The 22256-nt window shown below is 40.8% G+C and overlaps 1 protein-coding gene across 2 annotated transcripts; it reads right to left on the reverse strand.

Annotated features, from left to right (window-relative positions):
- Window positions 1–558: 558 nt before the first annotated feature.
- Window positions 559–14153, reverse strand: galcb (galactosylceramidase b). Of its 2 annotated transcripts, none has more exons than XM_080042776.1 (17): window positions 14003–14153; window positions 13390–13458; window positions 13227–13290; window positions 12607–12720; window positions 11829–11968; window positions 10855–10893; window positions 9232–9362; window positions 7635–7790; window positions 7068–7192; window positions 5640–5767; window positions 4839–4928; window positions 4657–4746; window positions 4427–4571; window positions 3636–3816; window positions 2864–3027; window positions 1656–1732; window positions 559–921 (listed from the first exon to the last, which is right to left on the reverse strand). In XM_080042776.1, exons 1-17 carry the CDS (start codon window positions 14144–14146, stop codon window positions 775–777), a joined length of 2004 nt encoding a protein of 667 aa, XP_079898902.1. In that variant the 5' UTR covers window positions 14147–14153; the 3' UTR covers window positions 559–774. The 2 variants fall into 2 exon arrangements, with proteins under 2 accessions (XP_079898902.1, XP_079898903.1); XM_080042777.1 differs by lacking the exon at window positions 9232–9362 and adding an exon at window positions 10551–10678.
- Between the last annotated feature and the right edge of the window lie 8103 nt (window positions 14154–22256).

Genomic DNA, 22256 nt, shown 5'->3' on the forward strand with positions numbered 1-22256 from the left:
AGATATCAGGGCCCTACATACTTTATAGGATCCCAGCACATATAGCCTACAGTACATGACTAATGTAGTGTTATAAAGGCCTTTCCCTGGTGTGAATGTTGTTTCTAAAATATTGCCAATGCCATGTTAATATGATCATGAGTGTTTTTTGATCAGATAGGCCTAGATGAAATTCCTATGATGAGTCCTGTAAGATCTGTGTGATGAGATCATAGGCCTATAAAAGTTTGGAAAAACTGACACAAGTGTAATAGGCTACTTCCTACAATATAGTGCATAAGAAAAGTAAAGTGAATTGTTGACGTAAAGTCCTCATAAAACCTTAAGCTATCTATATTTCTATCTAAAGGTGGGGTGAGTAAAAGAGACGTGTAACTCTGCATACTTCAGCAAAGTTTGTTCAGTTTGCCATCTGTTTTGAACTGAAAGTTGTCACGTAAACTAACTATATTTTATGTTTCGATATACAGAAATGGCACTCAGATCAGATAACAACAACAGGTATGTTGTAAGAATACAGACTTTCCCAAAATGTGAAAAAAATTAAAACCCCTTTTTATTCCATAGAAACCACAAGGCAAAAGTATTTACAATGTACAGAGTGCGGTGCATAGTGTTACAGTATGTGCCCTTCTTGTGTAAGACCTTGTACATTTTCATTAAGAGAAAACTAATTTAATAGCACATCATTGTTACATCAATGCATTAATCAAGGCAATAAATTAATCACAACATTCACAGCAAAGCGGTGTAAATCATTATTTTACAGTTTGTTCATTCTCCTGCCACCACAGCAAAGTTATCAAACTGAGCCAGTTCAAATGAGTGTGTTCCTATGGCGGCCCAGCCATTCTCTGGTGTGAGCACCACAGCATTCTTCCACAGCGGGTATCCGTTGAGCAGACCTGATGCATACTGGCCCTACAGGACAGAGGGATCACACTTAGTACAGGTATTCATGTAATTAGATACAGCCTCACTCTGCCTTCTTATCCACTCAAAACAAGCATGCAGATGTGGCTGAGAGGTTGAGAGTTACCATGTGATGACAGCGCAACCAACATTAAAGGCCTACTTCACCGGTGGAAATATGAAGGTGTACTGAACTCTGAGATCGTATGTAGTATAAATGTGCAAACATTTTAGAAATCGGTTCATCCTAGCCTGGGAAAAGGCAGGAAGAGTGTTTTATGGTCTCGCTGTCTAACCCTACATTTGTAATGTGTGACATAACGCATGGGAAAATGTAGGGTTAGGATTAACAGGAAAGCTGGATTTTATTATGATAGAACGCCGGTTCCGTATGGGTGAAGTATTCCTTTAACATACAGAGTTGAGCATCCGGCAAAGTCAATCCATGGAGATTAGGCAACAATGGTTGTTCAAATACAAGGTTCGCGTATCTTATTGAATGGGATTTACTTTGTGACTGTGACCTGGCATTTTCAATGGAAGTAGAGGTTCTACCAATCGAAGCTATGAGTTCTTTACACAAACTGATAGCAGTCAATATTCATATTGAAATATTGTATTCTTAAAACTACACCACTCAAACGTCATGTCAAGTTGACACACGTGAGGTTTGAAGGGCCGAACAGAAGAGTGTAAGTGTAAAACCTTTCCAAAACATTCTGAACCTTGAGGTCTCCACTTACTTTCACAGTGAGTGTCAAGGTGTGCCAGCCATAAGCTCGAGTACCAGACTGTCCCTCTGCAAGGACACTCTGTCCAGCTGTTGACAGAAGACAGACAAAGATCAATACAACCTTATTTATATAGCACTTTTCATATAAGCAAAAGTAACACAAAGTGTTTAATACAATCCCCCCCCCCCACACAACACACCCAGAGATATTCACACGTACAAAAACAATCCCCCCTCCCACCCATCCATACCCAAAACAATAACATAGTGACAAATAAGAAATGTATTAAAAACAGGAAGGAGACTGCGCTGAGGAAACGCCATCATCAGTGAGAAAACACTAGAGACTATAAACTAAAAAATAAAGAGATAAAATAAATAAAAGCTCTTCATAGTGATTAAAAAAATTAAAATACACAGGATAGAAATGAATAAAATTTGAATAAAAAATAAATAAAAGTAATTATGAAAAGTAAATAAAAGCAGACTACATATATAAATAAAATAAAATAAAATAAACACACATAGATCAGAGGTACACCAAGGACACCTATTCAAACCTGCACTTAGGTCATTCTGTAAGATATGTTTTAAAATTGTTTATTAATTCTCTTTCTTTTAAAAGCCTGGCAATTTTTTTTTTATATTGATGATTGATTTTTTTCAGCAAATTCCATGAAAAGAACAAAACCAAAATTGTAGAACACAAGAAGACTAGAATTCCATCACTCCAACACCAATTTACATATTGATTGTGGTTGGGGTTCTAATAGCAGACAGCAGTAAACTTGATGTCATGTTTGATCCTATTTAAAAAGTATGTCTGATAATATTCCATTGTTTTCTTATAGCGGTTGTAGGAAAATGACTGTGCATTTGTGAGCTTCTTTTTAAGATGTATGTTTTATAGTATGAACCAATACACAGGAGACTCAGAACCACTGACATTGTGGTTTTGGGCTTTACCATTAGATTTGTTTACCAGAGGTGCTCCAGTGGCATAGTGGATAGAGCGCATACCATATTGGCTCCGGCCTTCGTTGCAGTGGTCGCGGGTTCAAATCCGACCCGTGTACCTTCACTGCAGGTCATACCCCCTCTCTCTCTGTCTCCCCATTTCAACTCTGTACTATCTCAATGCACTTTTCCCTTGAGATATGTTTTTTTCATCATCATCATAATAAAAGGTGAAATAAAGCAAAGGGTGATCCTACTGACCGAGATCATTGGTAACTTTGTAAGTGCCGTCTGCAAACACCCAGTAGAAGACTCCTCTGGCACTGCGGATTGACTGGCCTCCTTTGTTGACCCGGGCTGCTATGAACACACCGCCAGTCTTAACGCTCTCCATGAAGACATCACATGTAACTGTCAGGTTCTGCCTGGAACACAACAACAGAAGAGTGTGTGCTTATGTTGGGTATAAATCTGGCTTCAGTGATGGGTTTTTGACAATTAAAAAGGTGCACTATGGGCGGCAGTGGCGAAGTGGGCAGGGAGGTCGCCTCTGGAGTGCAGGGTCGGAGGTTCGATCCCCCGCCTCATGTCAAAGTCTCCTTGAGCAAGACATTGAACCCCGAATTGCTCCCGATAGTTAGCTTGCACCCTGCGTGGTAGCTGCTGCTATCGATGTATGAATGTGTGTGTGATTGGGTGAATGTGTACAAAACAATGTAAAGCACTTTGAGTCTGTGAAAAACCAGGGAAAAGCGCTATATAAGTGGAGTCCATTTACCATTTACTATGTAGTTTCAGGGGAGGGAGGGAACTTTCAGTTAGTTTACAGAACATATTTATTCTATGTGTATTAGCATTGAATAATTCTATCATCATAAAACGAAATAAAATTATTTTAAGGCACCTGGATGTGGGAAAACAACAGTGAAACATTAACTTTCAGGAAGCTTTCTAACTTCAAACAGTGTTCCAGGGATCACATTTTCCAGCGAGGAAACAGCAGTGTTGAAATGAACCCCCACCCCCCACTCACCACTGGAAGTCTCCTACAACACTGATGGTCTGGTCAGCATCACTGGCCCATGTGACGGGCCTCTGAGTCACAACCTGTCGTAGTGTTAAGAGGTGCTGTCCGGGGTCAGTCAGGTTGATGTAGTATTCAAACACGCCCGTCTGGTCTGCAAAGTTAGGAGCCTCTGAGAAGGGAGGGTTTCCTAGCACAGAAGGAGAAGATGGGTGGAGACTATTGAGGGCCTTTATTACTCCACATTTTATATCTAGAGATAGGAGGTCAGAGTACATGGGGGACATATAGCTGTGGATAGCTCCATTTAGGTTCATATGTCATTTGTGGGAATTTTTCTGTATTGTAATGACCTAAGCATCATAAATATAAGTCTTCCTTGTTAAAAACATGATCTTATGATCTGGTTTTGCTTAAAAAGGTGCTACTAGGAACTTTTAAATATCTCTGAAAGTCAAATTGTATACATGACATGCAACAGCAAACGAGACCATCAGTGCAATTAATGCCATTTGTATATAGTTGTTCTTAATGCCTTTGTCATGGGTAAGCTCACCCAGGAACAACAGCTGTCATGTTAAAAACACTACCGCTTTTGTCCAAAGGGGCCGCTAGAATTAACACAAACCGAAAGTTCCTTGGAGCACCTTTAAGTTGAACATTTTTTAAATAAAAGTTAGATTGAAGCTTTGGTTATGAATATCTAGACTTTCCTTGTCGGTACAACTTTCAGAACTACAGTATCTAATATTTTCAAGAATTCAGAGAACAAACTTCTCAACAGGATTTAGGTAACTTACGAACATTAAAGTTGTCCTTGTAGACTTGAGGGAAGCGAGCAGAGGGGGGAGGGGCGGGGTAAGTGCCTTTCTGTCCTGTTGTGACCGTGGTTAATGTGTACACCTCATCTTCAGCCAGGTGTAAGGTGAACGATCCGTCCAAAAGCTGAAGGCATAAATACAAGTCTTACACTTTGTTATATCGTGCTAACATGTGTAGGTGTTCTTCCTTTTGTTTTTCATTATTGTACCTTCAGTGGAGTTAGTTTCTCAAAGAAGGAGGGCTTTTTTGTTTTGAAGTTAAACTGCGACCGCCATACTTGGAGTTCCAAGATGGAGGCCTGGGGAAAATGAAGAACATTGAATAATTCATTAAGAAACCCTCTGTAACTTACTTTAACAGTACGATGAAGAGACCCTTAGAGGAACTTACAAAAGATCCCTTCAGCTGGAAGGTTGCATTCTGGGATGTGACATTGAAGGGAGGGAGTGGAGGTCGTATGCACACAGAATGATCGTGAGTCTGAAAAGGGGGAAACAACATTCATTCAGTCAGCGTTTTGTTTTACTTCCCATGTAACAAATCAAAAACAGTTAAAAAGAACAGCTACGCTTCATTTGCAAGCCGAGCTCTAAACATGTAGCTATACTGCTCTGATATTCTGTAAAGTTACACACTTGAGAACTTTATAAGATCATTTTGAAATAATGATTCCACATGACATAACCAGAAAATAGAAAAAATTATAAGTAAAAAGTAAAAAGGCTGAATGGAAAGCCTCAAGTCTAATACATACTCCATGAGAACACAGAACAACCTTCTCGCTGACAGAGCGGCGACAAGTTCTTTCTGGTCTTGACATTTCATACTTCACGAGAACTCAAGTGCCAAACTCCTCGTAGGCCCCGCCCACCGTTGTTACCATGGTAACTGACTCAGTAGTGCCAGCGGATTTTCCTGAAAAGACTCCGCTGACTTTCCACAACAACTTCCTCATTTCTTTAAAACTGGCACTTCGCTTTCCTCATTGACTTCAGACTGACCAATCACACAATAGTTCTCGGACAAGCTGCGAGAAGAAAGTTCGGACGGGCGATGTGTCGAGAACAAGCTGCGAGAACAGCTGAACAAGAGCTGAGAGAAGAAAATGACATGACGTCATTTTCTTCTCTCAGCTCTGTCATCAAGAATTTGTTCTTTCTTCTCGCGGAGTATGTAACAGGCTTAACTTACCATGGTTTCTATGACTACAGTGAGGTTCCCTTTTCCGTCTGTCAGCGCCACATAGCTCCCGCCTTGTTCCAGATGTCCAACAGTCTGCAGGTAGCTCCATCCTGGCTGGCTGAACTGTGTGGTGTGGGCTGCAAGGGAAAACAATACACTTAAGATTGTAGCATTTTAATGACTACTCCAGGGCTATGCCAGTTTGACTAACAGGTGTTCTAGTGTGAATCAAACTCTTTAAAGCCTTGGCAAACCTGGTCTAAAATATTACAAATCAATATCAAAGTTGGGAGTCTTAATTCGCTTTTAAAAAAATCAGATTGAAAATGAATGTTCATAATTATTATATAACTTAGTTAAAAAAAAATGTGTTTGTTTTTTGTTTGTTTTTACTGTCCAAACCGTTTGACATGACTGTGTGGCCATATCCACATGTCTCCATCACAACAGTAATTGTTTTTATAGAACGTTTGGGCCGAGAACTGGCATGATTGGTTCAAAGATTACTTATGGCGCTTTTTCACTGCATGGTATCAGCTCAACTCGACTCAACTCGCATTTTTAGCGTTTCCACCGCGAAAACATGGTACCTGGTACCTGCAGCTTTTTTTTGGTATCGTCTCGCTCTAGGTTCCAACTGTGTCATAAGAACCAGAGCCTGCCTCATCTAAACCGAATTTTCTGTAAAGTTAACTTAAATGACAATATCTCTAATTTGGATTGATAAATATGCCTAAATCTTTTTCAGATGCTTTACTATCATGAAATGAACTCCCAAAATGACATAGTGAGAAGAAGTTGTTGGATTTGGGTTTACAGGGGCCTTAAAGGTCAAACATTTGCATTGTTTTCAGTAGCAACTTAGAATGTGTAATGTCCTATAATTTGACAATGTCCAGTGCTGTGAGGATCAACAGAGATAGCCGGTCTCATATTTGCACTGTGGCTGTGTTCGGAAAGCCATACTAACGTCCTCCCTCCTACATACTCAACATCTACTACATACTGTCGAGAAAGATCGATTGTGTATGCGAGGTGCATCGAAACATTCACACTGAAGTATACTCAAGCAATAAAGAATTTCTTCTTTTTCTTATAAGATTCCAGCCGTTTAGACGCTGTTTAGCCTATTGCCGCCCTCCACAAGTTAGATATAGAACTCGATTTTTACATACAGTCCTGTGTTGTGCAGAAGATGCAGAATTATAAATAAAGAAATAAAATAAAAAGTTGTTTGAAAAGACGCAATGCATTGTGGGGCGGTTGAGTAGGAAAAGTATCCAATCGATCCTTACCCAAAATCTTCCCGGAATTTAGTACTCATACGGGCATTTCTCGCCTACCCAACCATCACATACTCAACATTAGTATGAGTAGGACGTTAGTATGGCTTTCCGAACACAGCCTGTGTGTGTAGTGCAGAATGGGAGTGCAGACCTGTGATCCAGATAGGGGACTCCACCACATAGTGTCCGCTCCAGGGCTCCTCTGCGGTCATGAGGCCGTTCCTGCTGAAGGGCAGCTCCTCATAGTAACTGGCCACCAGGTTCCAGGAGATGGTGCTGGAAGAGGAATACCATGCATCAAGCAGACAGCAGCTTCACCCAGCCTACACTCACTCCACACCTCTAATACTACTCCTAATCAAATACAAACGTTTAATCGGAAATGCACAATATTGTTTTTTTAAAGGAATAGTTCAACATTTAAAATTGTTAGGAAAGCATTATTAACATAACGTGGTAAATAAGCAAGTCCCAACAAGCACACAGGAGTGTTTCAGTGATGTTGTAAAGTTTATCTGTTGACCTGCTCCCCTTGACTACCAGTGTTTGAGCTAAGCTAACCTGGATGAGAGACCTTTGCCCAGTTTATAAATTAAAAAAATACTGGCACAGTTACAGGAACATTTTTCTTGAGCCGGAGAGTGAGGCAAAAAATAAGCAAAACATAAAAATGATTGAACTGTTCCTTTAAGTATTGCTTGTGGTCGCTTATGCTTACGCAGTCATGAGTCCGTTGACATAGTTCTGGTTGAGGATGCGAGCCCAGCAGCCTCCTCCTACCTCGTCGTTGTAGGTGCTGTAGTCCTCTGAAGACCACAGCTTCTTCTGGCTCTTCAGGGCATCAGTCACCGTGGTGGTGCCTGGGTAGTGGGCCCTGGAGCGCACACACACACACACACACACACACACACACACACACACACACACACACACACACACACACACACACACACACACACACACACACACACACACACACACACACACACACACACACACACACACACACACACACACACACACACACACACACACACACACACACACACACACACACACACACACACACACACACACACACACACACACACGTCTATTAGTATTAACATGTACGTGTCACGTCGCACACACAATAGAACATACAGCCGCACGCAAACATTTTCCCCAAATAAATCAATGCCACAGAACCTAAATAAAAGCAAAAAAAAATGGAGACACTGTTCATCTGCCGGAAAGAGTGGAAAACACAGTACCTCCAATTGTGTCAAACACACTAACGGCCTCTGCACACATCCTGCGTCTACCTCTGGAGCGCGTCGCCTTACCTTACTGCTGCGTCTCTCGGACTTTTCTCGGACACACATGGAACGTCTCAGAAGCCCTATCTTTCTACATAGTGTTTTCATAGATACTTCCCATTAAAAATTACGTTCTTTTGTGTAATTTATGATGCATATGATTTATGTTGAGTCTAATATTGAGTCTGGACAGTAATCCGTGCGCCCCATTGCCTTTTTTATTTATTTATTTTTTTGTCACATTTTCGCTTGTTGGAAGTTTTATTTTGAAAGGGACACACCAGGAAATGGTGAAACTACAGCGAAAGCTGCCGGTATGAAGTCAATATGACTCTCAGCTGAGTATTTCTCTATCAGTTAAAGCAGAGAGACCCGAGAGAGACGCGCGGCTCTCAGAAAAAAATAGGCGAGCCTCTTGAGGTAAAGGGGAGCGTCGCTGCAGACGTGCCTCTGACGCGCATCAGCAGTGCGTCTGAGGTTGGATGTGTGCTCGCTCTAGGTTGATTACACGGTCAGTGACAAAAAGTCAGACGCTGACGCGAGGTAGACGCGCAGTAGAGGTAGGATGAGTGCAGAGGCCGTAAGGCACAATATGCAACGTTTTCATGAAAATACTAAGTATTACACAACAATAATCTCTTTCAATGATCACTTCTGCCCCACTAGACTATGTGGTGGTGTGTTTATCGGCACAGCCCCCTCTCCCCCAACCAAGAGGCAAGATAAATAAGTAAAAGTATGTCCCAATAGTATACCCACTGCATCCTAACTAGATTCTTTTTTATCGTCGGATGTAGTATGTAGAATAGAAGAAAAAATAAACAGTATGCGATTCGGAACGCAAAGACATTCTCACAGGGATTTCATTACCGTTAGTTAGTATACATGGCCGAGCTCTCAACCACTTAAAAGAAGAGCACAGCTTTAGTACTTAGCATGTGTCGCCTGATAGCAGATCAGTATTTCCTGGCACAGACATAAGAGACATAGAGACACACACTGCGGCGGGGGTCCTACCCTATCACGTCTACAGCTGAGCTGAGCTCTGGGTCTAGCAGCACAGACAGGGCAATGGGCTCCCACAGGTTGTCACTGGCTATGATCCTGACGCGCTCCAGACCGCTCTTATCCAGAGTGTACCGCAGCAGCTTTACAGTCACACAGGGCACAGGACCACAGTCACACACACAGTCTGCATATACATGTCACCATGCCACCATGTTTATCTCATTCACCGGCTAGAACTACTTTTTCTGAAATGAAGGAAAACGGATTTTAAAGCTCTGTTGATGAATTTTTTTGGTAATTTAGGGGTAGCTTTCCAAGCTGAACACTCAAACCTCAGAGTCTTTGTCAAAGATTGAAAGGCCGTTAGATGTGCTAGTTTACAGCAAGACAAGCATAGCTAAGATGGAGATAGTGATTTTAGATCCAGCCCTTGATTACTTGATTGATTACTGGCAGTGGGTTTGTCATTATGAGGTTCTTCTGTCATATAACACAAAGTCATTTAATCCACTGTTGATATTAAAATATGAATTAGTGCAGCTTTGAAACCACTAAACACATTCAACACTGAATTTCTTTTTATTTCTTTGTTTACATGATGGGAGAAACTGTAGTTTTAAATCAAATATAATGCTTGTTTAGGAAACTATTTTTCCATTCAAATAGGTGTTATAGATGAGAGCATGCTGCATGCACATATGCAGCTTATGAAGTTAGTACATGATGATCATTTTCATTGTTCACGACACGACGTCTAACAGAAAAACAGCCACAAACATCCAGCTTGGATCCATCACAGCTGTTTAATTCACAAATATGGTGAAAAACCCCATAGCTTTCATTTGTAAATGCATGGGTCACATGTGTGATTATGCAGATAAGAGTTGTACCCTGCGTTTCAATCCCCATACTTTCTGCTATTTAGTATGGTAGAAAAAAGATTTAGGATGTCCCAATTCCTGTGGTCAGATTTAGCATGCGTAAATATACTTAGATGCCCTACTACATTCGGTAAAGATTTTTTAGTGTTGAAATCAGCATGCTATATGGGTGATTCTGACCCACAATGCAGTGTGCACCGGAAGTGACGTCACATCGACGGAGCCTCCGAATGAAAACAACTGGGGTTGAGACGGATGTATGAGGAAGAGGCAAGAAGATCAAGGCGCAATGTTATGATGAAATAAATAAGTAAAAGTTGTATGCCTACAGCATCCTAACTAGATTATTGTTATGATCCGCTGTAGTATGTAGAATAGAACAAATAAAAAGTATGAGATTTGGAACGCAGGGGAAATGTGATGCCAGCTCAAGCAGCCTGTACTCACCCAATCACCTGTACTGAGGCATTAAGGTACGGGTCAACCATCATAGCCTGAGCGATGGTCCAGCCACCATCTGCTGCGATGATACCCACAGCAGTAAGCCCAACTCTATCCAGAGTGTCCCGGAGCACCTTGGCAACAAAGACATGCTCTCAGAGGAACCCAGCCAGGCAAACAGCTTCTCATGTGGGGACACGCACTCAATGTTGGTGGCTGTTTTTCCCTCATTCAACCAAGAGAGGAGGCTAAGCTAAGCTAAGCCATAGTACACATTTGGGACAATGAAAGGAGGAGACGTTAGGATTACCTTGATGTACTTGCTGTCAAAGCTCCTCTCGTTCCAAATCTAAAGATGAAGGTCAACTTTGAGTTACTCAGTCATACAAGTTTCGGTAGTAATCTGAAAACAGACTGAGATTGTAAAAGATAAAACGGACACGGGATCAAAATGTTCACGGATCTCCGACATGAAATAAAAAGTGAAACATTGTATTAACCATGTGAAATCCACAACACAACCAACAGGAATATATTTGTGCATGTATTGTTATCTGTTGAAGGTGTAGGCAGTTCTGTCATTAGGGCAAGGCACTGCAGGCAAAAAGCTTAATTTTTTTTAGGGACTGGTCTGTTTCAATTACATGTCTTCTTTCATACTAGTATACTGTATATAAAAAGGTCCAACATGTACATTTAGGTGTTTGTTTGACTAAACCTTGCCTGTTTGCGTCTGTACATTTCTCCTATACAGACATCTTTAACAGCTTATCTCAACATTAGTTTTTCCCCAATACTAAAGCACGTACATCAACTAAACGTTCCATTATAATTCTAAACACTATTCTAGTTATTACTGAAGGATAAGTTCATATCGTCTTCTAAAAACGTGCCCAAAATGCATTTTTAAAGACGTGTACATAGTATTTATTGTTTTATGAAATAAAATAAAAGGCTGTATCCAAAATCTGTTCTGTAAAAACGTTGGACTCTTATACGTTTTAAAAATGAAATAAAGATTTGAACTCCGATTACTTCCAACGTCTAGATTTTAGTTTTTTAAAGAGAAATTATCGCTTAACAGTAAGATATTTCCAACGTTGCATATTCATTCGACATTTCTGAAAAACTTGTTAAAACATTTCTTTGTTTTTCTTTTAATGTAACTAATAAACCGGCAAAGTTTCATTATGACATCAATAGGTAAAGAATGTTTGACCTTATTCACCTTAAGGAGAGTTCCATCATGAATAGCATGTGGCTAAAAGTAAACGGAGTACTCACCCCAACATAGTGAATGTCCAGGTCGTGGTACTGTTTGGCACCAAGGATCCACTTGACCACGTAAGCTACAGTGATGTCTGGGAAGTCATAGGGCCAGCTCTTACCATGGCCCACCCAGCCAGGGAAGGCCCAGGGCAAACCTACACAGGGACACACCACCATGGCACATGAGCAAGGCTGAATCTTTTGGTAACACCGATTATTAAAGGAATACTTCCTCCATACAGAACCGGCGTTCTATCATTATAAAATCGCTATTATGATATAATGAATGAGGTTTTTCTTCACTCAGCCCTCTGTCTTCCCTTGCCCCAGCTGTCCTGTTAATCCTAACCCTACATTTTACCATGCATGATGCCACACATGGTAAAATGTAGGGTTAGACAGTGAGACCATAAAACACTCTTTCTGCCTTTTCTCATGCTAGGATGAACCGATTTCTCTTAAAAGATATTTTTTGGCATTTTTATGCTTCATTGACAGTGAAGAGAGACAGCGGTGAAATGGGGCAGAGAGGGGAGTGACATGCAGAGAACGACAGCGGGCGGGAATCAAACCTGGGTCCGCTGCTGGGCCCGGCCCGGCGGATGCCCTACCAACTGAGCTAAGGGCGCCCCTGGATGGACCGATTTCTAAAGTGTTAGCACATTTATACTACATAGGATCTCAGAGTTCAATACACATTCATATTTCCATCGGTAAAGTAGGTCCTTGAACGAGCAATGTCAAACTAACGGCCCAGGCATTAAGAACACATCTCCCATCGGCGCTCTCTTACCGATGAGTGTGATATTTGGGTTCCTCTTCTTGGCCTCTTTCATCAGCCACCACTCGTAGCCTCTGAAGTAGTTCTCATCGTTCTCATAGTGCATGTGCGACGGCTCTGTTCCATCTGGGGAAAAAAAAAAAATATATATATAAGGGTTCCATGTCATTTCAATGAATCAGCTACGGTTATCTGAGGTTAATCTGGGCTTTAAAAAAGGAGCACTATGTAATTCTGGGTGGTTCTGAGAAGTGAGGTTTTTTTTAAAAGGTATATTCTCATTAACTGAATCACATAAGCAACCTTTGTTCCCAGGAATATTGTTTCAAGTTTGAAGTTAGAAAGCTACCCGAAAAGGTATCGATCTGCCGTTGTTGTTGTTGTTTACAGAAGCAGGGCCCACAGTTTTCTTTACAAACATTATTCTAGGGTTTATGTTTGGTTGCAGGTGTCTAAAGATAATTGACTTTTAATTTAAGATGATAGAATTTCAGCATATTTCAAGACACATCTCACTTTTAGAGCCCATTAGGCTAAATTAAATTGCTATTTTTAGGCTTGGAAACGTGGCACCCTAGGCATTTTCAACTATTATTATATTACTTGTATAAATTCAAAATAACATCCCTTACCAGTGGTTTGAGCATCTCCTCCTATCTCCACCTTCAGTATGTGCAGAGCGGCTCCAAAGGCTGGCTAAACACAGCAAAGAGGGCACAAAAGTGTGAGTAGGCTATCCACCCAGCCTACTTTAAACAGAACCGGACTCAATAAACGAGCTGAACCACACCGTACCTTGAAGAGAAAGTCTAGTATCTGGCTGCGGTACGGCTCGGCATAATTGACCAGCAAACGAGACGTCGCCTGAATGAAACCAGCAAATAAAAAAGAGTTAACGAGCAGCGGTGAACTTCACGTCCAGTGGACACAGACAGTACAGCTGTTATGCATAGTTCTGTATGCCTGCCGATCCAATAACATGCACTGGATCTGTGAGTTTAACTAGAATACATTGTGGTAGTGATAATTAAGACCAAATTCAAGTTTAAAAGTCCTATATGGGGTTCATCAATGAATATAGTTTTTTTTTTAATGTGGAAAAATGAATGATGGCTCAGGTTTCAAATTCACTATGTCAAAGTGGATTAAATAAAGATTAAGAAGGCCGTGTGCAGATAAAAACAAATTAAATAAATGTATGCTATTCCCAAGAGGAGCCTAAAGGATTTAAAGTAGCCAATGTGCTTTTTAACAATATTCATAAATCTCCAGAAATATCGTTACAGTCTGAATGCATTATTCGGCCCTGTATAAAAAGGTGCATGCAATTTTCGGCAGGCATGCAGAACTCGGCATAACACCGCAACCAGGAAGTAGATACACACGGACTGAAACTCTCTGAACTCACCCCGCCGCCGCTCAAACCTCCAATTCCGTCGAAGAGTCTCCCCAAGCCGCCTTTGTCAGTCAGGTCATAGGCGTGAGAAGAGCAAAGACTTAAAGACAAGCCGACAAACCAAACTATTACTGACATCACCGCTCTGGACTCCATCCTACCATGGATCCTACTCATCCACTGCTGCGCGAGGCAGCTCTACGCACGCGCACGCATTCTGAACGTCACATGACTGATGTTGTGAGCGCTCACGTGGTCCCATAAACAAACAGCGTGTTTCTCTCTGATTTCTCTCATGTGATGTTTTTATTTTTATTCCATTGGTTTGTATAAGCCGTTCACGAAGAACAATCAGTGAAAACATTGATAGCCTATTTGTGTATGATATTAAATGTTTTATTCTATTCAATCAATCATCAATCATGTTTTATCTAAGCCTTGTAACTTTTACTGCACACTCATGACCCTAAGGACAAAAACAACAATAACAATAATAACAATAATAATAATAATAATAATAATAATAATAATAATAATAATAATAATAATAATGATAATAATAATGATAATAATAAATTGTATTTGTATTGAACTTTGTATTACTGGAATCTCAAAGTGCTACAGAGATAAAATAAAATAAATAAAATAAGATACAAATCATCATTTAGCAAAATGCTTTTTTTTTTTTTTTAAATATTGGTTTTTAGGTTTGGTTTGAAAACAGCTGTAGTCTGTATGGACCTACAGGTTGTCAGGGGCAGCATCGGAAAAGGCCCGATCACCCATGGTGCGGGGCTTGGTTCTTTGGGCTTGGAGAGGGTGTGTGTGGATCCAGAGCGGAGGGTACGTGAGGCCAGAGCCGGCCCGAGGCATAAGCGAACTAAGCGGCCGCTTAGGGCCCCCGACTGCCTGGGGGGCCCCCTCCAAAAAAAAAAAATTTTTTTTTTTTTTTGTTTCTGTGTTTGATATTAACATCATATTGCGCAAATGTGAGTTATCATACAAAAAAAGGAATAAAATGTTTTGGTCTAGATAATTAATAGCCTAAAAATGTAATCAGTTCATCTGGGAGGAAATCCGAAATTATCTGATCATGTCACGTTCACATCCATGCACAGTGTGTATTGAGTTTATTTAAAAACAATTGGAAATGGGGCTGCCCTCAGTTGCCCATGCACTGTGTATAGTCTATAGCCTATTTCAGCCTTGTCTGTGGAAAAAAAGATACAGTAGCTGGACAACAGAGTTCTTCTGCTTAGTTCCTCACACTGCATTTAAATGCATTCACTATATTACAGAGAAATATGTCCCGTAAAAGAAAAAGAGCTCCAAGCCCAACCCAGAGGACCCTCCATAATATTTTATTTTATATTAATATATATATATATTTTTTTAAAGATATTTTTTGGGCATTTTTATGCTTTATTGATAGTGCAGAGAGACAGAGGTGAAATGGGGCAGAGAGGGGAGTGACATGCAGAGAACGACCGCGGGTGGAAATCGAACCCGGGTCTGCTGCTGGGCCCGGCCCGGGAGGGGGACGCCTTACTATATTAATATTTTTATGGAAAATCCATGTGTCCTTCTTCAATAGCTTCTAATTCATCTGACCCAGTGTCTCCAAATTATTTGTTCACACAATTTCTCAGATTTAGCCTCTTAATTTTCCTCTCAAAGTGCACCAGATTCATGCATTTCACTTTAAAAAGGTTAAAAAAATCTCCCGGGGGGGCATACCCCCGGACCCCCCTAGGAGGGTCTGAATCTCGCCTGTCAAATATTTTCGCACAGCCGCACAGTGGAGGCACTAGCGGAAAACACTGGGTGTGTGAATGATTTTTAACAAAGATCTATAGTTTCAGCAGCACTAACATTGGAGAGGGGCCCCCTAATCATATTTCGCTTAGGGCCCCCTGAAGGCTTGGGCCGGCTCTGCGTGAGGCTGTCGGCGGGGTGAGGAGTTCCTGGAGGTAAGGGGGGGCATGTCCGTGAATGCACTGGGAGTGCCAGTGTAGAGATTTCCAGATGTATTGGAGCCTCTGGATGCTCTTGCCAGGGATCCTGATGATGGGTGCATTGCAGTTAGTCCAACCTGGAGGAGACAAAGGCATGGACAAGCTTCTCTGCATCTTGCCAGGGTGAGTGTTGGACAGAGTTTGGCCATGTTCCTGTACTAAGAGTTACATGAAGTAAATAAATCCCCTTATCATGAAACTGTGTAGTGCACCTTTAAGCTTCTATGAAGTTTAAATGTAAAAATTTAAAAATAATAAAAATTATAATAATTTGTCATTTGTGGTCTACTCACATCCAACGCTAAGTCCGCCTATTATATTAAATGTTTGATTTTATTTTTTACAAGTGCACAATATGCGATACGTGTGTGTGTGTGTGTGTGTATAATGTTGGTTTTCCAGAATTCTTTTTGCTGCTGTGATGCAATACAGGAAACAGTCAGCAGGTGTCACTGTCCACCTGAACAAGGTTGAGCTGCGGTGAGCGTGCGCAGCAATCCACTCTACTTCAGTATGCTTGGAAATGATTCATGATCTTACATTATGTTCCTTTCAGAGAGTAAAAGCAGCACACACTTACTTTTATTGGCAGTTAATCTTTACACTATACACTATAAATCCACACAGAGCGAATGCAAACAACATAATATCATGTCAGACATGAACATATAAAAAGTATATGCATTTACATTTAAACATCTGTACCTCCCGTGTTTCCGTCCGCCCCTCACCTAAGTGCTATTTGCATTAGTGAGTTTCAATGGGAAAATGCTTCTGCGCTACTTTATTGGTTCCGTTGGAAATTGAAAAGTTAAGTTGTAATCTTTAAAAGGATATTATACTGTTGTATTGTCCTCGGCGGGCTTGTGATTTATTTTGTTAAATGTTAGCTGTAAAAAAAAATCAAGCTTTAATATTCAGCCTATAGGCTCTGTAAACTGGTATGTAAACAAGCGGGCCCACTGTAGCGAGCAACAAGCCCGTTTTACAAAGCCTAGGCTGTGTATTAACACCAGATTTTCCTTCAGCGCACACACGTACAGACAGGAAACTGAGTCGTGAGGAGATATTCACTGATTTTGACATAAAAAAAACGTTTTCGACAACAAGCATTCTCAAGAGTTGCTAACACTAACATTAAGTCACCCAACCCTACACACCTCTTTACTGCACCTGGGGCCTATTGCATAAAAGTGGAATAAAGACATCCAGGATGATTGATAAAGCCAGCCTTGACAAAGTCTAGCCTGGGCACTTTGGATTAGTCAGTTGCATAAACGCCAATCCAGGATGTAAAGGGGCTGCTTTGTCAAGCCAGGTGTAAGTCATTCTGTTAAGTGCCAGCCCACAGCTTTCAGAGGTAGACCCAGAGATCGAACACAGATTTACTGATGGAAAAATGTAAAAGACGGCCCATTTTCCCACAATGCCTTGCTAGTTTAAACCGTAAGTCAGGGGGCAGTTCATTTTATACAACAGATGTCATCTCTGCCAACTTATCTTGATGTCCCTGCATTGTTTTATGATTAAATAGTTGACAGTGAGCAGTCTGCAGGTGCATTTAAAAAATAGAATATCATGGAAGGTCCATTCAAATAGTTAAACTTTCATAGAGTCATTACACAAAGTGAAATGTCAGGCCTTTTTTTTGGATGATTGATTGATCATGGAATACAAAATCCAGTATATCAAAATATTAGAATATTGCATTCAACCAATCAGAAATGTCGACCTTCTGAAAAGTATGTTTATTCTAGATTAATTTCACTTAATGTGTAATGAATCTAGAACATATTGAAGTTTCACTTTTTGAATTAAATTACAGAAAAAAGGAAATTTTCATTGGTATTTAATTTTGTTTCAGATGCACCTCGATATAGTTATTTATTAATTTATTTGACCCACATTTGCAACGTCATCTGCCATCGATAATCAATTGTATAAATATAGCCTGCAATATTAACAGACTATCACATAAATGATTATACTTCATATAATTTCATCTTAATGTAATTATAATTAAGTTAATTATAAATGGTTCAGGTTAAATAATAAAAAGGAAGAACTATTTAACTAAATGACAATGCAGTCTTTTATATGGTACTTTAAAACAGGTTATTGAAACTTAAGCATTGCACAGAAGATCATGGAATAACTGTTAAACACCTTGATTTCAGATCGGACTGACAGCTGACTGAGCCAATCAGGCAACAGAATAAGTTTATCCTTTACGTTTAGCCTGGTCGGGACCAGGCTAAACGTAAAGGATAAATCTCCATGGTAACTTATGTCCCTCCGCTTTTATGCAACCGGATCATGGCTAACGCAAGCAAGGATAACCGAAATATCCTAGGTTAATCCCTTATCCTAGTTTTATGCAATAGGCCCCAGATCTCACTAGCCTTACCTTTTGTATATCCTTTGTTGAATTTATTTTAAATATTGTCCCTTTTATTATGATAGCTGAATACTAATATGTAGAGAAACATTAATGGTCATACCAAACAAATGTCATATTAACATATATGTATTATACGGAAAAAAATAACTGAATCTCCACCGTGTTGTTTTGCACTGCTGAGGGATCACACAGGCGCAGAAAGAGACTGCAAGGCAATTCATGTGTTCTGTTGTATTCTGCAGTAACAAATACATTCTGGAGAGCAATCCCCTGAGTGGCCCTACCAACATCCACTACACATGCTCTGGGCAAAAGGCAGTGTGTACTCCACAGAGAGCTTGACCGTCTGTCTCAGGGTTAACACACCTATAGACTCTCCACTTGAATACTAAGCTACTGCAATGAAACTAAAATTCTACAAGCATCCCAATATATGAATTTTGTACAAATTTGAAACAACAACAACAACAACAACAGAGAATCATCAAACGCCTCGTTTCCACCGAGTAGAGCGGGTCGGGTCGCATCCGAACCCGTGACCACTGCAATGAAGGCCTGAGCCAATATGGTACGCGCTCCACCCACTACGCCACGAGAGCACCCCTTATTTTGGCTTTTCATTTGCCAAAAGTTGGGTAGGGTCTGGAAATGAGCGCACCTAACCTTTTTTCTGTACTCCTTCATTGGGGTACCAGCAGTCTGAAAGGGTGACAAAAAGGTGCAGCTACACACTAGCCTCTGAATTGTCTTCACCACCTAGAACAGATCCTTTCGCACTCCTCTCTTGTTAGGGGTAGCGAACAATCCACTCCTCTGATTTGAATGGACCGCTTTGTCTGTTTCCCTCTCATCTGATTGGTCCGTTCCCCTCTCCTGTCCTGTGATTGGACAGAACTTAGACCTGCTAGAACTGTTTAAATGTTCCCAAATCAGACACAATTTTCCTCTGATGATTATAAATGAGCTGTAACGGCAAACGAGACCATCAGTGAAAGAAATGCTATTTGTATATAGTTATTATTACTGGCTTTGCACAGTCTGAATCCCCGCCAACTCAGATCCAGAAAGTTTAATTGTACTAATTTATACATACTACATGTAAAAATAAAATATGTAATAAAAATAACCTAGACATGATGAAAATGTAAATATGTTTGCAAAATAAGCGTAGTCTTGTTTCTGTGGGTGTATGGTTGATAACTTCTTATTTAGGATGTTTATGGCAGTGGGAATGAAGGCGTGTTTTTGTAGGTGTTTTTCTTGGCTAGAGGTACTTTATAGCGTCGGCCTGATGGTAATAACTGGAAAGACTTATGCAGGGGGTGAGTGGGATCTGATGTGATGTGCTTGGCCTTCAGACCAAACGGTTTACAGCAGGCAGAGCAGATGAGACCGTCAGTATGTTTTCCCTTTGGCTTTTGTGGAGGCCTGAAAAACAAGGGACTGTCAGTGGGTGGCTGGTTGGCATGAGACTTGAATTTTGGTGACCCCATGACCCTCCCTCTAGTGGAACCAGCAGGGCATTGCTCTCCAAATAAATGTTCTTCTTTCAAAAGGTATTTTAAATGTATTTGTGAAAAATAAATGAGAAACTGAAATTTATGTGAAGCTCTTGTTTGGACTCTTGTTGATGGAAGTGAGACAACTCTGAGAACAGTAATAATCCACCTCTACTTGAGATTGTGATCAGTGTAAACTCATGTGTAAACCAAGCACGACTTCTCTAGGATCTCGCAGTTATATCAAGAGCTGTTTATTTAGTGCAGTGACTTTAAATTAGGATTGAATAGAGAAAATAGAATATCTTTACTTGTCAATCGAACAGTTACAACGAAATTAAGTGCAGTCCTTGTTGAGTGCAACATCATTGAGGTAGTATGCATTCATTAATTATTTAAAACTATAAAAATTGTACTCCTATAGGCATTAAAAACACATAAGACACACCCGAACAAACATCCATATTCATAAATGTAAAAGTGGAAACAACTATGCGTTAGTAGCACCATTTAGAGAGGTTAGAAACTGGGTAAAAACTGTTTTTGAGTCTGTTACTTTCTTGTTTTCATGGACCTGTATCTCCTGCCAGTAGTTCAAAGAGTTTGTGAGTGGGGTGTGATGAGTCCTGGATGGATTTGGCCTTTGTGAGGCAGCGGGAGCAGTGATCTTCTGCGCTGCCTTTATGACCCCCCCTGGAGCCTTTTCCTCTGTGCCACCGTGCAGCTTGAGAACCACACACACAGACAGTATGTCAGGATGCTCTCTATGGAGCAGCGGTAGAAGGACACCAGCAGTTTTTTGGGGGATGTTCCTCCTCAGAACTCCCAGGAGGTAAAGTCTCTGCTGGGCCTTCTTCACTAGCCCAGTGGTGTTGATGCCCCAGGTCAGGTCCTCCAAGCATCAGGCTGAGACAGAAATCAGCAGCTGGAAATAGAAGACATTGGGCAGTATAAAAACAGTTTCAATCCACTAATCTCCCTACAGGCGAAATTCCTACAGGGCCCACTTGATGTCAGTGTTGTCTGAGAATGACACAAACAAGCACCAGACACTAAATGAGGTCTAACCCTCACACACATTCTTACACACAGTGCCCACTCAAGTGTCCAGTATTTACATTTTGCGATTGTCTTTTTGGTAAGGATAATTGGCTCTGCGGCCAGTCTCTGTAACAACAGGTCATGTCCACTGGATCCCTAATTAATTTTCAGACTCACTAATTGCTGAATCATTTACTGTGTGGCTGTGCATACTGTGGACCACTCAAAGAACAGCAGTGTCTTGAAACAAATTGAACACGAAGAGCTAAGGATTTTATAATTGAATTCCCTCCAAACGATCTGAAACATTATGGTTAAATGTTTTCAAGCGTGTGAAAGGTAAAAGTCAGTTTAGTTATGGAGCATTCGTTTATTGTGTCACGTCAGAATGAGCAAAGTCTGTATAGGGGGCTGTAGCATTTAAAACTACACGCACCCCTTCACTGTGACTGGATTAAACTTTGAGTTGTTTTCCATTTGTATTTTAAACACCCTGTGCTGTATGACAGCCGCTTGGGGTTGTACAAGAAGGAGCAGGCGTGGGGAGAGTGAGCCAGGAGAATGGGCTTCCTGGTTAATTCAGTGAATATGCTGTGCGGCTGTAGCCTGGAAATCTAGACCTGCGGCTAGGTTGCTGGCAAATTAAATTTGCTGCGCCTGTAGGTCTGGACACTCTCCATTGAAGCTCATTTAATATGTCAAGAAATCCTGAGCTACCAATTAAATCGTTCTTTCTGATATGGGCGGGCCAGAGCCCTATGTATGGCGCTCTGGGGCGGACGTAACCTGATGACGACAGTGCGCCGCCGAAGCCGTGATAGTAAACAGAGATGGATGTGGATATGTTGTTCGAGTTTGAGACAGCTTTGGCCTCGACACTTAAGCTGTCCCCAAGCTGGCGTTTCTCAAAGTCCAGACACAGATTGTGCTAAACATATTGAGAGGTGAGGAACAAGTATTGGGAGGGAAGCAATAAGAAAAAATTTGCCGCGATCACGGGATACTCTATTATCAAAAAGATATAGTCTACATTATTACCTATCAACAAGTCCATCGCTGTCCTCCGGTTCCTCTGTCTGGGAAAGCACCCGCTTGAAGCTGGCGTTTAGCTGATCACGAAGCTCGCTGATTCGCCTGTGCATCTTGAAGCAAGTAAGATCTTGATAACAAACTGAATTTGATTTCAAAAGTCTCACCAAGAGCGCACAACGACCGCAAGTATTTATACACTTTGCATTGGCGCCTTGCATTGAATTTAAATAAATGTAGCAAAGTCCTACTTTGAGAACATGGACTGAAGGCTATAATTT

Source organism: Ammodytes marinus (genome assembly GCF_949987685.1).
Source record: "Ammodytes marinus genome assembly, chromosome: 15".
Taxonomy (NCBI): domain Eukaryota; kingdom Metazoa; phylum Chordata; class Actinopteri; order Uranoscopiformes; family Ammodytidae; genus Ammodytes; species Ammodytes marinus.

Coding starts and splice junctions, on each gene's coding strand:
- galcb (XM_080042776.1), bottom strand. CDS start 14,146: ATGGAGTCCAGAGCGGTGATGTCAGTAATAGTTTGGTTTGTCGGCTTG. Junction 4,929..5,639: donor CTGTAGTCATAGAAACCATG/GTAAGTTAAGCC, acceptor CCCCCTTTTCAG/ACTCACGATCATTCTGTGTG. Junction 3,028..3,635: donor GTTGTAGGAGACTTCCAGTG/GTGAGTGGGGGG, acceptor GTTGTGTTCCAG/GCAGAACCTGACAGTTACAT.